This window comes from Myotis davidii, unplaced genomic scaffold, assembly GCF_000327345.1.
Source record: "Myotis davidii unplaced genomic scaffold, ASM32734v1 scaffold175, whole genome shotgun sequence".
Lineage (NCBI taxonomy): Eukaryota > Metazoa > Chordata > Mammalia > Chiroptera > Vespertilionidae > Myotis > Myotis davidii.
The window spans coordinates 3,286,873-3,298,751 of record NW_006286972.1 but is presented as its reverse complement, the minus strand read 5'-3'; the positions used below and the strand labels follow the sequence as shown (position 1 = coordinate 3,298,751).

The window sequence follows — 11,879 nt, the reverse complement described above, 5'->3', positions numbered from 1 at the left end:
ACACCCTGCCTTCCATTTCCAGACAGCTTAGGCCGGCTCCGGATTGAAAATTCACCTTAGGATGTCCCCCTTGTTGAGATTGAGCAGCACATTGTAGCCCTGGAACTCGGCTTCACTGACACAGAACACGCCCTTGTTCCTCAGGTCTTGGTACATCTCCTTCAGACTCTGAAGGCACTTGGTCATATTCTCATTGTTGATCTTGGCATCAAAGGAGGACATGGGCTCCTCACACATGAAGTGAGCACAGTGGATATGAAGCCGGGCACACTTCTCAATCAGGGACACCGTCAGGGGATCACACAGGTGCTGCTGTGTGATGTCCTGGCCACAAGAGGGGAATATTACACATGAGCGCACACACCTTATATGCATGTGTTTCATAGACACAGATCCCATGCACATGTTCCCATGCAGAGAATCAACTACTAGAAAAATCATGTTTATTAGCTGAATTTCTCATATTTCAATTTGAAACAAAGTCCATAAAGAACACTTTAATAAGAATTTGTAATGACTTTAAATAATAGTATACTTGGTGTTACAGATAAAATAGTAAAATGACAAAACTCTCACTTTCACTTAGGAATTCACATCCTTTTTCTAGTTTCTTAATGAGAAGAGGCTGATACCTTCCGTATGCCCCGTGTGCGGTTCCACAGGAAGTCATACCAGTCCCGCAGGTTGCCTTCCTTTTGGTCCATAATCTGGGTCACCAGGTAATCCATGGTCCTGCTGAGCACTGCTGAGGGCCGCAGCTCATGTGACAGGGGCTCCTCCTGGTCGGCGGAGGAGCGGCTGTACTCCTTGACAGCTGCCGCGTGGTCCACCTGAAGACCGAGGGGGACAAGCAGCTGGGTGGCGGGTGCTGAGCCAGCCTCTCAGCAGCTGTGCCTTAAAGTCAGGGGGTGAGATCGCACACACACTCACACAGGGTCAATACTTCAGAATACAATTTCTATGTGTAAAATTCTGTTTAAAGGTAACAACCAAATTCAAAGACAAAATAGAGAGACATATTTTGAACATAAGTGGCTATCACATCAAGAAGCAGAGGAATACAAAAAATGGGCAAAGGACCTAAATACGTAGACACTTTTCAAAAGAGGACATACAGAAGGTGAAGAGACACATGAAAACATGCTCAAAGTCACTAATCATCCGAGAGATGCAAATCAAAACGACAATGAGGTACCAGCTCACACCTGTCAGAATGGCTATCATCAACAAACAACAAATGACAAGTGCTGGTGAGGATGTGGAGAAAAAGGAACTCGTGCACTGCTGGTGGGAATGCAGACTGGTGCAGCCTGCATTTGACCCAGTAATCCCACTTCTAGGAATATAGCCCAAGAAAACAGAAACACCAATCAGAAAGGACATATGCACGCCTATGTTCATAGCAGCACAATTTACAATAGCTAAGATTTGGAAACAGCCTAAGAGCCCATCAGCAGGAGTGTATTAAAAAACTGTGGTACATCTACACAATGGAATACTATGCTGCGGTAAAAAAGAAGGAACTCTTACCACTTGCAACAGCATGGATGGACCTGGGGAGCATTATGCTAAGTGAAATAAGCCAGTCAGAGAAAGATAAATACCACATGGTCTCACTCATTTGTGGAATACGATGAACAACATAGACTGATGAACAAAAATGGATCCAGAGACAGAGAAGCACTGAACGAACTGTCAAACCTCAGAGAGAAGGTAGGGGAAGGCAGGAGAGGGGGGGGAGAAGAGATCAATAAGTCAGGAGAGGGGGGGGAGGTAAGAGATCAACCAAAGGACTTGTTTGCATATGTATTAGCATAACCCCTTGGTCGGCAAACGTGGGGGCGCGCACGTACAGTGAGATTAAAACTTCGTGGCCCACGCGCAGAAGTCAGTATTTTGTGGAAGAGCCACACTCAAGGGGCCAAAGAGCCGCATGTGGCTCACGAGCCACAGTTTGCCGAGACGCAGTTTCCCAACCACTGGCATAACCAATGGACACGGACAATGGGATGGTGGGAGCTTGTCCTGGAGGGTGGCAGTGGCCGGGGAGAGGTCAATGGGGGGGAAAAGGAGACATATGTAATACTATAAACAGTAAAAAAAAAGAACTTAAAAAAAAGCAAAGGAATATAAGTGAAGACATACCTGCTTGGCCCCAAGCACAGCAGTGTGATAGGAAAAGGACTTGAAAGCATTTTCAAAGGTCTTAGCCATGCTCAAACACCAGATTACGTCTACACAGACCAGGAATGAAATGGAGACAACAGTGAGGACTGGGGGGCATAGCAGAAGCAAGGGCCTGGTGAGCAGGAGCCCAGGGCCTCTGCTGTGACAACTGCTGCCTGACTGAGGGCCCTGCATTGGGTAAAGGCAGCTATAAAATCACCAGCCAGAAGAGGAGGAAGAGCCCAAAACTAACAAAAGAATAAAAGGGCCTAACATGGTGATTTCTGGGAAACAACTAAGGAACATGAACAGGCACATGTTCAGGAAGCTGAAGAAAGGTCATACCCTCTGACAGAGTTAACGATCTGAAGGAAATCATCTAATCACCTCCGAGGCATTTCACACAGCATGCCCGAATGAATTAACATAATTGAAAAATTAGAAACAGCCTATCTAATGGTTACAAAATGGGGAGCGTGGACAGAACTACATAATAATATGCCGTTATTTAAAAATGCTTATAAAGAGTTCATTATAACAAAAAAATGATCATGATATAATCTTAACTGAAAAAACATCGTACAAAATTGTATCCAGAACATAATCTCAAATGTGCAAAACATAAACATAGGAATAAAATTGTGAAAAGAAAAAAGTTTTTTCACCTATGAAATAATTCTGCATCTACATCTGTATCTATACCTTAGGGTCCTGTATGGTCCTGTACAAGATGGCTTAGTACACAATTCACAATACAAACAATTGTACACAGTGGGGGGCATGGGGCTCCACCTGGTCAGTTCCTGGGATCACTTCAAACACACTCAGCTGGCTCCGGGTCTCCCGCATGTACCGCTCCTTCTCGGGACACATGTCAGGGCACGTCCCAACGAAAGTCCTCGCTTTGTCCAGGTCGGTTCTTTTCACCCGAGCTAAATGACATCAAATAAACAGTAAGAACATACCACACAGTATGGGGGTGAATGGGGGGGGGGGGGGTTAGGACACATTTGTAATTCCTTAACTAATAGAGAATTTAAAAAAAAAAAGAAAATGGTACATTGAAAATAATAATAATAAAAAATACTCATGGCTGCAGTATGTTTGTTAAAAGAATCAATTTGTTAAATGTACATATATCATTATTTTAAGTATTTCATTATATTTTTAATGTAACAGGAATCACATAATGAAAGTACCTGGTCCTGACCTGCACAAATCTCTATTATTATCCACAGAATTAAAATAATTACAAAAGTATCTTTTAGCCTGGGAGGAGTGGGTGTGGGGTGGATGGGGGTCAATGGGGGAAAAAAGGGAACATCTGTAATACTTTTAACAAAAAAAAGTATCTTTTAACTGAAATGGAATGAACAACTTCATAATTTGAAATATATACATCTTATTTTTATTTTGGAAAATTCTAATGTCTAGCAATAATTTTATTTGGAATATAAAAATCACCATGTCAGTGACATCATTTATGATGGCAGCTTTTATTACAGTGTTAAGGAGGCACTGGGATTATTCCACTGATTCACAGCTTTGAAAAGAGAAAAATCCTACAGTTAAAATTTAATTAAAACTTTGCAAAAAGCACATGTGCCTTTTTTATTTTTTCCACTGCACATCGTTTTAATGTTAATAGAATACTTACTTTTGGAATAGGTAATACATTCACATGGTTCAATACCCAAAGGTATAACAACATCCAAAATAGAACACACCCTCACACTACAGACTTCCTCCACCTTGCTGTTCTCACTTCACAATAAATCCTGATGAATTCCCATGACCTACAAGGGTCTCTGGACCTCTGCACAGGGGCAGTCACCATACCTTGCCTCATGATCCTGTCCCTCTGGTCCAGCAGGCGGTACTTTTCCTCAGACGTTTCGGCCACAGTGCCTATCAGCGCACTGAGGGAGGACACACACAGCCCAGGACTCTCAGAACCCTCCGAGCCCGAGTCAAAAGAGTCTCCTTCAAACAGGTGGGCCTTCAGAAGGCCTGACTTCTTCACTGGAGAGCTACAGAGAAAGCAACATATCAGAGCCTTGTGTCCATCCGGCATCTGCAAATGTCCACTTCCAAACACTTCCCTTATCTTTCAAGATTTTCTGCTCCTCTAAAGCTAATAAACTATAAACTTTGAAGTGAGGCAAGCTTGGATAATGCTGGTAATGAACAAAATGATGTTACTCATATTATCTGTGATTTAAAATTTTTTAAACATTTCATACTTCTTTTAAAATGAGATGAGCCCATTTAAACAGCTGAAATGAATATTTATAGACTTCTAGCTCAAAGAAATGAAATTCAGCCTGAAAAACAACACTTTACCACCATGAAGAATATCATGTCCAAATGTTTTCATACATAACTTCATTTCAGTAGAAGAATGTACTATAAAAAACTGGGTATCCCCTCTCGGCTTCCCCATTTTCCAGCGGGCTCTCAGAATTCTGTGAGCTCCAATGTCAAAGAAGATGTAAGAAGGGTGGAGAACCGGGCCGGCATGGTCGGTGACTGAGCATCGACCTATGAAGCAGGAGGTCACGGCTCGATTCCTGGTGAGGGCACATGCCCGGGCTGCCAGCTCGATCCCCAGTGTGGGGTGTGCAAGAGGCAGCCAATCAATGATTCTCTCTCATCCCTGATGTTTCTATATCTCTCTCCCTCTCCCTTCCTCTCTGAAATCAATTTTTAAAAGTTTTAAAGGGTTAAGTGAGAAAAGCAAAAACAAAAGCAAATCAGCAACTAAATTGTTAATTGCGAAGTTGAAAGTGAGGAAAACACATTGGCCGAAATAGGTGAAGGATTACAGACCTGTGGAAGCAGTCCTGCTGTGAAAGGGAAGGTGGGAACTCCAAGAAGAGGGGGGAGGGGAGGGAGCGTTCGGAAGGAGACAGCACCCCATTGGAACACACTGTGGCTACCCAGTTATTATGCAGCCTCACGTGATAAGCTGAACCTACAAAAAGCCCTGTTGGAAACTGCTCTATGGCTATTAGGAATACATGGTTATGACAGCTAGTTAGAAGTTTTAAGGGAAAAAGTGCTTATTCATTTACATGTCAGGCAGAACTACTGACAGCAACTGTATGATACATGGGACCCAGTCAGATGACTGAGGAGCCCCAGGGCCTCTTCAGGGAACTAGCAAGTGGCTCTCTTTGTCAACCCTCTTATGTCCTTTCCCACTCCCACGCCTCTCCACTATGTTCTCCTCTCCTCCCGCCTTCTCTTAGCCCTACTCAGGTGTTAGTATGTCACTGCACTTCTCTTTCATGCTTTGGCAGGACTGCTGTGAAGTCCCTCCTGTCTACTGACAAAAAACCCACGTGCCATGTCAACTAAAGTCATAGGAACGACCAGCCATACCTTTTATTCATGAGGCTGCCGACTGCAGGCCTCCCCGTGGGCTTGCCAAGAGGCGAGTGCTGGAAGGATGTGTCCTCGGTGCCCTGGCCAGCCTCACCCTCACCTGGTTTCTTCTCCTTGAGGGAAAAAGGTTTCTTGTTGGGACCTGAGGATGCAAGTGTCAGAACAGAGTGTATATGATATTACATGTCACTTGATACTGGATTTTTACTTTTTTTTTGAGAAAGTAAAATTCTTTTAATTGTTACATGAGGTTACAAAGGAGCCCAAGGAAACACGGAGACAAAAGGATCCACTCGGAGCCACCCCCCTTTTGGCCTTGGGGAAGGGCTCCCACTCAAAGCTTAAAGGGTCTTGCAAACAAAGCATTAGAGACTCCAAAGAATATCTGAAAACTCACTTATTTTCTTCTTGTGCCAAAAGATAGATGTTTCTTCAGGCAAACCTTTTTTCCCCTTCTTCCTGGCCAGGGCTGCAGAAGCCTGGAAAACAGTCCACAACTCAAAGTGGGAGGCATCAGGAGTCCACAGGAAATGAAATTCAATCAAACATAGTCAGCAAAAGTTCGTCCAACAGAGCAAAACCTCCACCCACTACGTGGCTGACCACACTATCGGCCTCCAGCCTTGGGAACTGCAGTCCTTTACTTGTCTCACATCTGATATTTGCTCTCTCTCTTTTTTTTTTTATTAATGATTTTAGAACCCATAACCATGGCACTTGGTAAAATGATTCTCAATATCTGATAACATATATAACATGGAAAGATAACAGCCAAGTCACACGTACACACAAAGGGAAGCTGCAGAATGATGCACACGGGACAGAATGTATCACAAAACACATAAACCAAGAACATGTTAGTATACCTACAGATATACCTATGAAAATGTCCAGAAAAAATACACACCACTCTAGTAACTGTACTGGCTCCTGGGTAACAGGAAAGGTGGGGGTGATCAGGGACCTCAGCTTTGTGTTACCAATGAATTGCTTTACAATAACCAAGTTTTCCTTATGTTTTTCAAAGTCAACAATTCCTGCCTGACGCTTATGTAATGGAAATAAAGCGACTGAAAACCAAAAAAACAACAAAAAAAGTTTTTATATATCATGATACTTATTGTACATTTTTTAGGGTTCAGCTGGAAAAATAAGCACATTGCAATAGCCAAAAAATAACTTTTAAAATAATGACCCAGCAATTCCACCCCAAAGTATATACCATATGACCCAGCAATCCCACCCCTAAGTATATACCCAACAGAACTGAAAGCAGGGTCTCAAGAGAGATTTGCACACCACATTCATGGCAACATCATTTAAAACTAGAGGCCCGGTGCACAAAATTCATGCACTCTGGGGTGGGGGAGATCCGCTAGCCTGGCTCTGTGCCCTCACAATGCGGGAGCCCCGCGATCGATGGCCCCAAAGAGGGAGGCCCCGCCCACCCATCCAGGGCTCCTCGATGGATTGCTCCAAAGAGGTAGGCCGGAGCTGGGGGTCCTGCCTCCATGACGGGCATGGGATGCAGGAATCCTGACCAGCCCTCACTGGGCCCTGCCCCTGCAGCACCCCCGCAGGGCAGCGGGAACCCCAGCGGAAGCTGAGTGGAGCAGCTGCTGGGCACTGCCCCCGCAGCTCGTGCAGCCATCTTGTGACCATGTGAGGGCATCATGGCATGAGGACCACCTAGCCTTTTATTAGTAAGACAGCTAGAAGGTAGAATCAATCTGTGTCCACTAACAGATAAATAAGCAAAATGTGGTCTATCCATACAATGGAATATTATTCAGCCATAAAAAGGAATGAAATGCAAGCATATGAATGAACCTTGAAAACATGCTGAAAAAAGGCAGACACAAAAGGACAAACTGTATGATTCCACTTATTTGAAATATCAGAATAGGCAAATTCACAGAGATAAAAAGTACATTAGAGGTCACCAGAGGCTGGGGATGGAGGCAATGGGGAGTTATCACTTAATAGTTATTGAGTTTCTATTTGGGATGATGCAAAAGTTCTGGAAATAGACAGTGGTGTTGAATGCACAACACTGTGAATGTAATTAATGCCACTGACTTGAAAAAAACGTCAATAGGAAAGAATAAATAGCAAAAACCCTAAAACTATGCACATATTTACACAAAACTTCCACTTTCAGAAATTTAAACAAAGGATATAAACTAACAAAAATATATGCACGAAACTGTCCACAAGTAGAATGCTGACCAAGAAAGTAAACAGTATAGGATGCCAGGTAGCATTTAACAATCCAATTCTAATCTAGGCAGCTAATGGATTTCAGAAAATACTAAAGATTGTCACATGAAGAGATTACCAACAGTATTTACAGCACGGTTCCATTTGTGCAAAAACAATGTGACCCTTTATTTGCAAAGACACTATCCAGAATATTCAGTCAATATCCTGCAGGAGAGATTATGGGTGATTTGGTGCTTCTCCCATAGTATACTGACAGGCAATACTTCTAGTTAACCAAAGTATGAAAACATGCTTTCTACCTTATAAATTCCTATAGAACTTACTCCCCCCACCCCCACAAGAATATTTTTTAAAATAAAGATATAAATCTACATAATGTGAGCTACAGCTGTTATGCACAGGTGTACTTATATACATACAGGATGGGGAATACTAGTAAGTGGGTTTACAGTTGTATGTGAAACAGTTTATTCTCATATTATTATTTATTAATTATTGTGTTATTTTCCATACCAATAACTATAAACCTACTTCTGCCCGACGATGTATTTAAAATTAGGGTATAAACCAAACATATCTCTGGGGAATGTGTTTATAAGGGGATTTCACTTTTTTTGTATTGTTTGAGTATCTATAGCAATCGTGTACTATGACCAAATAAATCAAAAACAAAACAGAACTCAAGTTTGGAAAGGTGCTGTGTGGTTATGGAGCCAATTCAGTGTGTTTCAGAAGAATCTGACTTCATGGGACACACCACAGCATTCAGTAGGGGCTACACGCTTTTCACTAATGACTCCAATTATGAAGAAAAGTGCTATTCTAGCCTCTGCAAGGTAAGAACAAAATATCCTAGTACTTTCCTACATTCTAGCAAGCAAATAATTGATTTTTTTAAAAAAGGTTTTGGCCCTAACCGGTTTGGCTCAATGGATAGAGCACCGGCCTGCGGACTCAAGGCTGCCAGGTTCGATTCCGGTCAAGGGCATGTACCTTGGTTGCGGGCACATCCCCAGTAGGGGTTGTGCATGAGGCAGCTGATTGATGTTTCTCTCTCATCGATGTTTCTAACTCTCTATCCCTCTCCCTTCCTCTCTGTAAAAAATCAGTAAAATATATAGTAAAAAAAATAACATAAAAAAAGGTTTTGAAGTGACAAAGTTCATTCCTACTTTATTCCTTTAAAACTACTTTTTCACTCACACACACTCCGTTGGGAGTACTTACATGATCGAAGAAATACACCACCGCGAGGTGCTTGTTGCGCCTGGAGTAAGTGCGCTGCACTTTAGCGATTTTGCCAAAGTGATTCTCCAGAAAGGTCCTGTTGTTGAGAAAGTCGGGAATGTTCTTGCACTGGATCGCTGTGACTTCCGAGGGAGAGAAGCCCCCAAGACTGTCTGTGCTCTCACTTCTTTTATTCTGACGCCCAGGAGTTCCTCTTAGAAAATCTAGGGGATCAGAAAATGGGCTCAGAACTGTAGTAGATGCAATGTTTCCAAACAGGAGGCACCAACTATGTCAGGGCAAAGGAAATATCCATGTGTGTGAGACCTGCTCCAAGATCCTATGGTATTAATGTCCCTAATGTATACAGGGGACTTAACCAAAAAAATCAAGCTAACACCCAGGAAAGTTTACCAAGAACTTGCCATACAGCAAGGTTTACTGCATGTTGTACATTTTTAGAGCTCACCTTCTTTTTTATCTCTACTTTCAGTTTCTTCCTCTTTCACACCTGGAAGCCGGGAAGCTGCCAGAACAGACTGACTCCCTCCTGGTATGGCCACGTGATCATTTTCCCCAGACTCGGCACAGCCAATTTCCTTTCTGGATTCCTTGTTGCCCAGACGACTGACTTCTTTATTGCTTTTGAAAACATCCTGTATAGTCCGACCAAACAGAGTACCTCCCCGGGGCCGATTCAGGCGGACCGGCCGCTTATCGGGAGGGTGATCACCCCTCGACAGAAGGTCCAGGTCTTCCACTGTGTCGTGGCCATATCTCCTTGGGGAGCGATCCTGATCCTCCTTCCTTTTCAGTCCTTTCATGAAGCTGGAAAGTGGCTCCACTTGGGAAACAGTTTCTTCACATCCTTGTCTGGCCCCTGTTTTGCTAACTGGGAAGGGTTCCCCCAATGATCCTGAAGAAGACGTGGGGAAGCTAGTGAAGCTACTATGAAGACTTCCAAATAGTGATTTAGGGCCTTTCTTCTCTTCCTCCACATTTTGACTTGACAAAGGAAGGGTAAAGGGTGATGACGAATTACTACTATCAACTGGTTTCGAAAAGGTAAAATTTGATTTAGTAGCTGAACTTGTCGCCTGTGTAAAAGAAAATGGAGCCTGTCCTCCAGGTCCACTACTAATTGGTTGGGAAAATGTGAAAAATCCGGAAGTAATTTGGCTTTGAGTTTTCTCTGGCTCGGATTCAGCCCCCAGTATTGGTCTGAACACTGAATTTTCCAGAGATTTAAAGCTGAACTCTGTTTTCCCAAAACCAGAGCTTGCTACTTCTCCAGTTTCTGGTGCAAAAGTAGAAGTACTTGGGAAAGCCCCAAAGTTGGGTGATTTAAAAGTAATGCCCGGGTTTCCAGGCACACATGAACTTGAAGGCCCAGAGGCAGATAGAAAGGATGGAGTGGGTTCAAGTCCAGAAAAGAGTCCAACATTTGAGGTTTGGGAGAATCCTAATGTTTGTGCTGAAGAAGAGTGGCCTACTCCAGACGTTGGGAAGCTAGATATCTGTGAAAATCCTGAGCTTTTCCCAGATACTGTGCTGTTTTGTCCAAAAAGAGAAGGCTGACCAAATCGAAAGGGTTGCTTGGCCTGAGGTGTTCCTATGGAACTACTGGAAGATGTTAAAAAAGGACTAGGCTGCTGCCCGCTGAAAGGGTTAGTTGGGTTCATCTTCTGATCCAGTTACTAGAAGGTAATAAAGATGTCCCTGTACAAAGCAGTCCTCTTCCTTAAACAGTTGGTTGAACTAGGGAGCTCCCCCCTTCATTTCATGGAAGCTGAAAGACAAAAATTCAGATCATCAGAGCTTTGTGCCGCTGGAAAACTAAGAACAGAATTTTTCATCACATGTCACATTCTAAATTATTTAATAGGCAGACAAAGCAAAGGGCCAAGTATTCTTATTTTCTGAGAGATAGTGGGTTCTTTTTCTTTTTTCTTCCTTTTTTTGGGGGGGGGAGTATGGGGTGGAGGACGATATAAATAAATTACTTTATTACAGATGTTTAAGGCGTGACTAAAGGCCAAATCATTTTACTAAATTGGTAAATTCACCAAAAACCTCAAATGTTAATTTTTTTTAAAAAGAATGTTATTACACTTTTTAAATTGAAGAGAGCAGTTTCTCCTAACTTCTTCCAATCTCCACAGCCAGACGATTACACTGTGACAATTAGAACATCAGTGTTTCAGTTCTCCCACCTAATTATCCTCCGAGTAACCTTAACACTAAATACTCTTTCCAGACACAGAAATGAAATGTTTTTATACCGGGGCTACTCCTCGAACGAACCAGCTTAGAGGTCAAGAGTACTCACGTGGAGAGGCCGCCCTAGACTCGGGAGGGGCTGGAGCGGAGCATCACGACCCCATCTAGCAGGCGGCTCCATAGGTCCCCGCACAGGCCGCACCCTGGGCCCGGCGCCTCGCTGTCCCGCCCCGTTAGCGACACGGGCGAAGCGGGTCCAGGGAACAGCGAGAGGGGAAGGGGCAACCTCCGCCCGGCCCTGACCCCGCGCAGCGCTCACGGTCCGGCTCAGGGACGGCGCCGCTTCGGGGTACCTCCGCGCCTAGCTGGTAGTGCAGACCAAGACCGCCGGAACCATCCCTGCCCTGCGCGCCGCGGACCAAAACAGTGGTGGACCGACTTCCGGTCCTACTTGAGCAATCCGGCTAAGCCCGTAGCCCTCCAAGCTCGGGTTCCGCCCTCTGGCTGAGCGGCGGCGGTGGGGCTTATAGTGCGCGGGGACAAGGGCTGGGTCCACAGGCTTCGGTCCCTATTCCACCGCAGGTGACTTCTTCTCTTCGAACTTGAGGGACGTCAGCCCACCCGCGTGCCGCCCGGGGTCAGCGCTGAGCGGTTCC

The 11,879-nt window shown here is 44.1% G+C and overlaps 2 protein-coding genes across 2 annotated transcripts in view; one reads left to right on the top strand and one right to left on the bottom strand.

Annotated features, from left to right (window-relative positions):
* Positions 1 to 11,629, bottom strand: part of MCM3AP (minichromosome maintenance complex component 3 associated protein) — a 40,346-nt gene extending 28,717 nt beyond the window's left edge. Inside the window, exons 1-9 of the mRNA XM_006758771.2 lie at positions 11,333 to 11,629; positions 9,473 to 10,792; positions 9,004 to 9,227; positions 5,951 to 6,032; positions 5,551 to 5,695; positions 4,006 to 4,196; positions 2,959 to 3,098; positions 633 to 830; positions 56 to 324 (exon numbers count right to left, since the gene is read on the bottom strand). Coding sequence (XP_006758834.1) covers positions 56 to 324; positions 633 to 830; positions 2,959 to 3,098; positions 4,006 to 4,196; positions 5,551 to 5,695; positions 5,951 to 6,032; positions 9,004 to 9,227; positions 9,473 to 10,685 — 2,462 coding nt within the window. The 5' untranslated portion in view covers positions 10,686 to 10,792; positions 11,333 to 11,629. The remainder of the gene's footprint in view (positions 1 to 55; positions 325 to 632; positions 831 to 2,958; positions 3,099 to 4,005; positions 4,197 to 5,550; positions 5,696 to 5,950; positions 6,033 to 9,003; positions 9,228 to 9,472; positions 10,793 to 11,332) is intronic.
* A 77-nt stretch (positions 11,630 to 11,706) lies between these two features.
* The window catches only part of YBEY (ybeY metallopeptidase (putative)), a 6,345-nt gene continuing 6,172 nt past the window's right edge, over positions 11,707 to 11,879 (top strand). The window contains exon 1 of the mRNA XM_015560695.1: positions 11,707 to 11,752. The gene's annotated coding sequence lies outside the window, so the exon portion shown is untranslated. The remainder of the gene's footprint in view (positions 11,753 to 11,879) is intronic.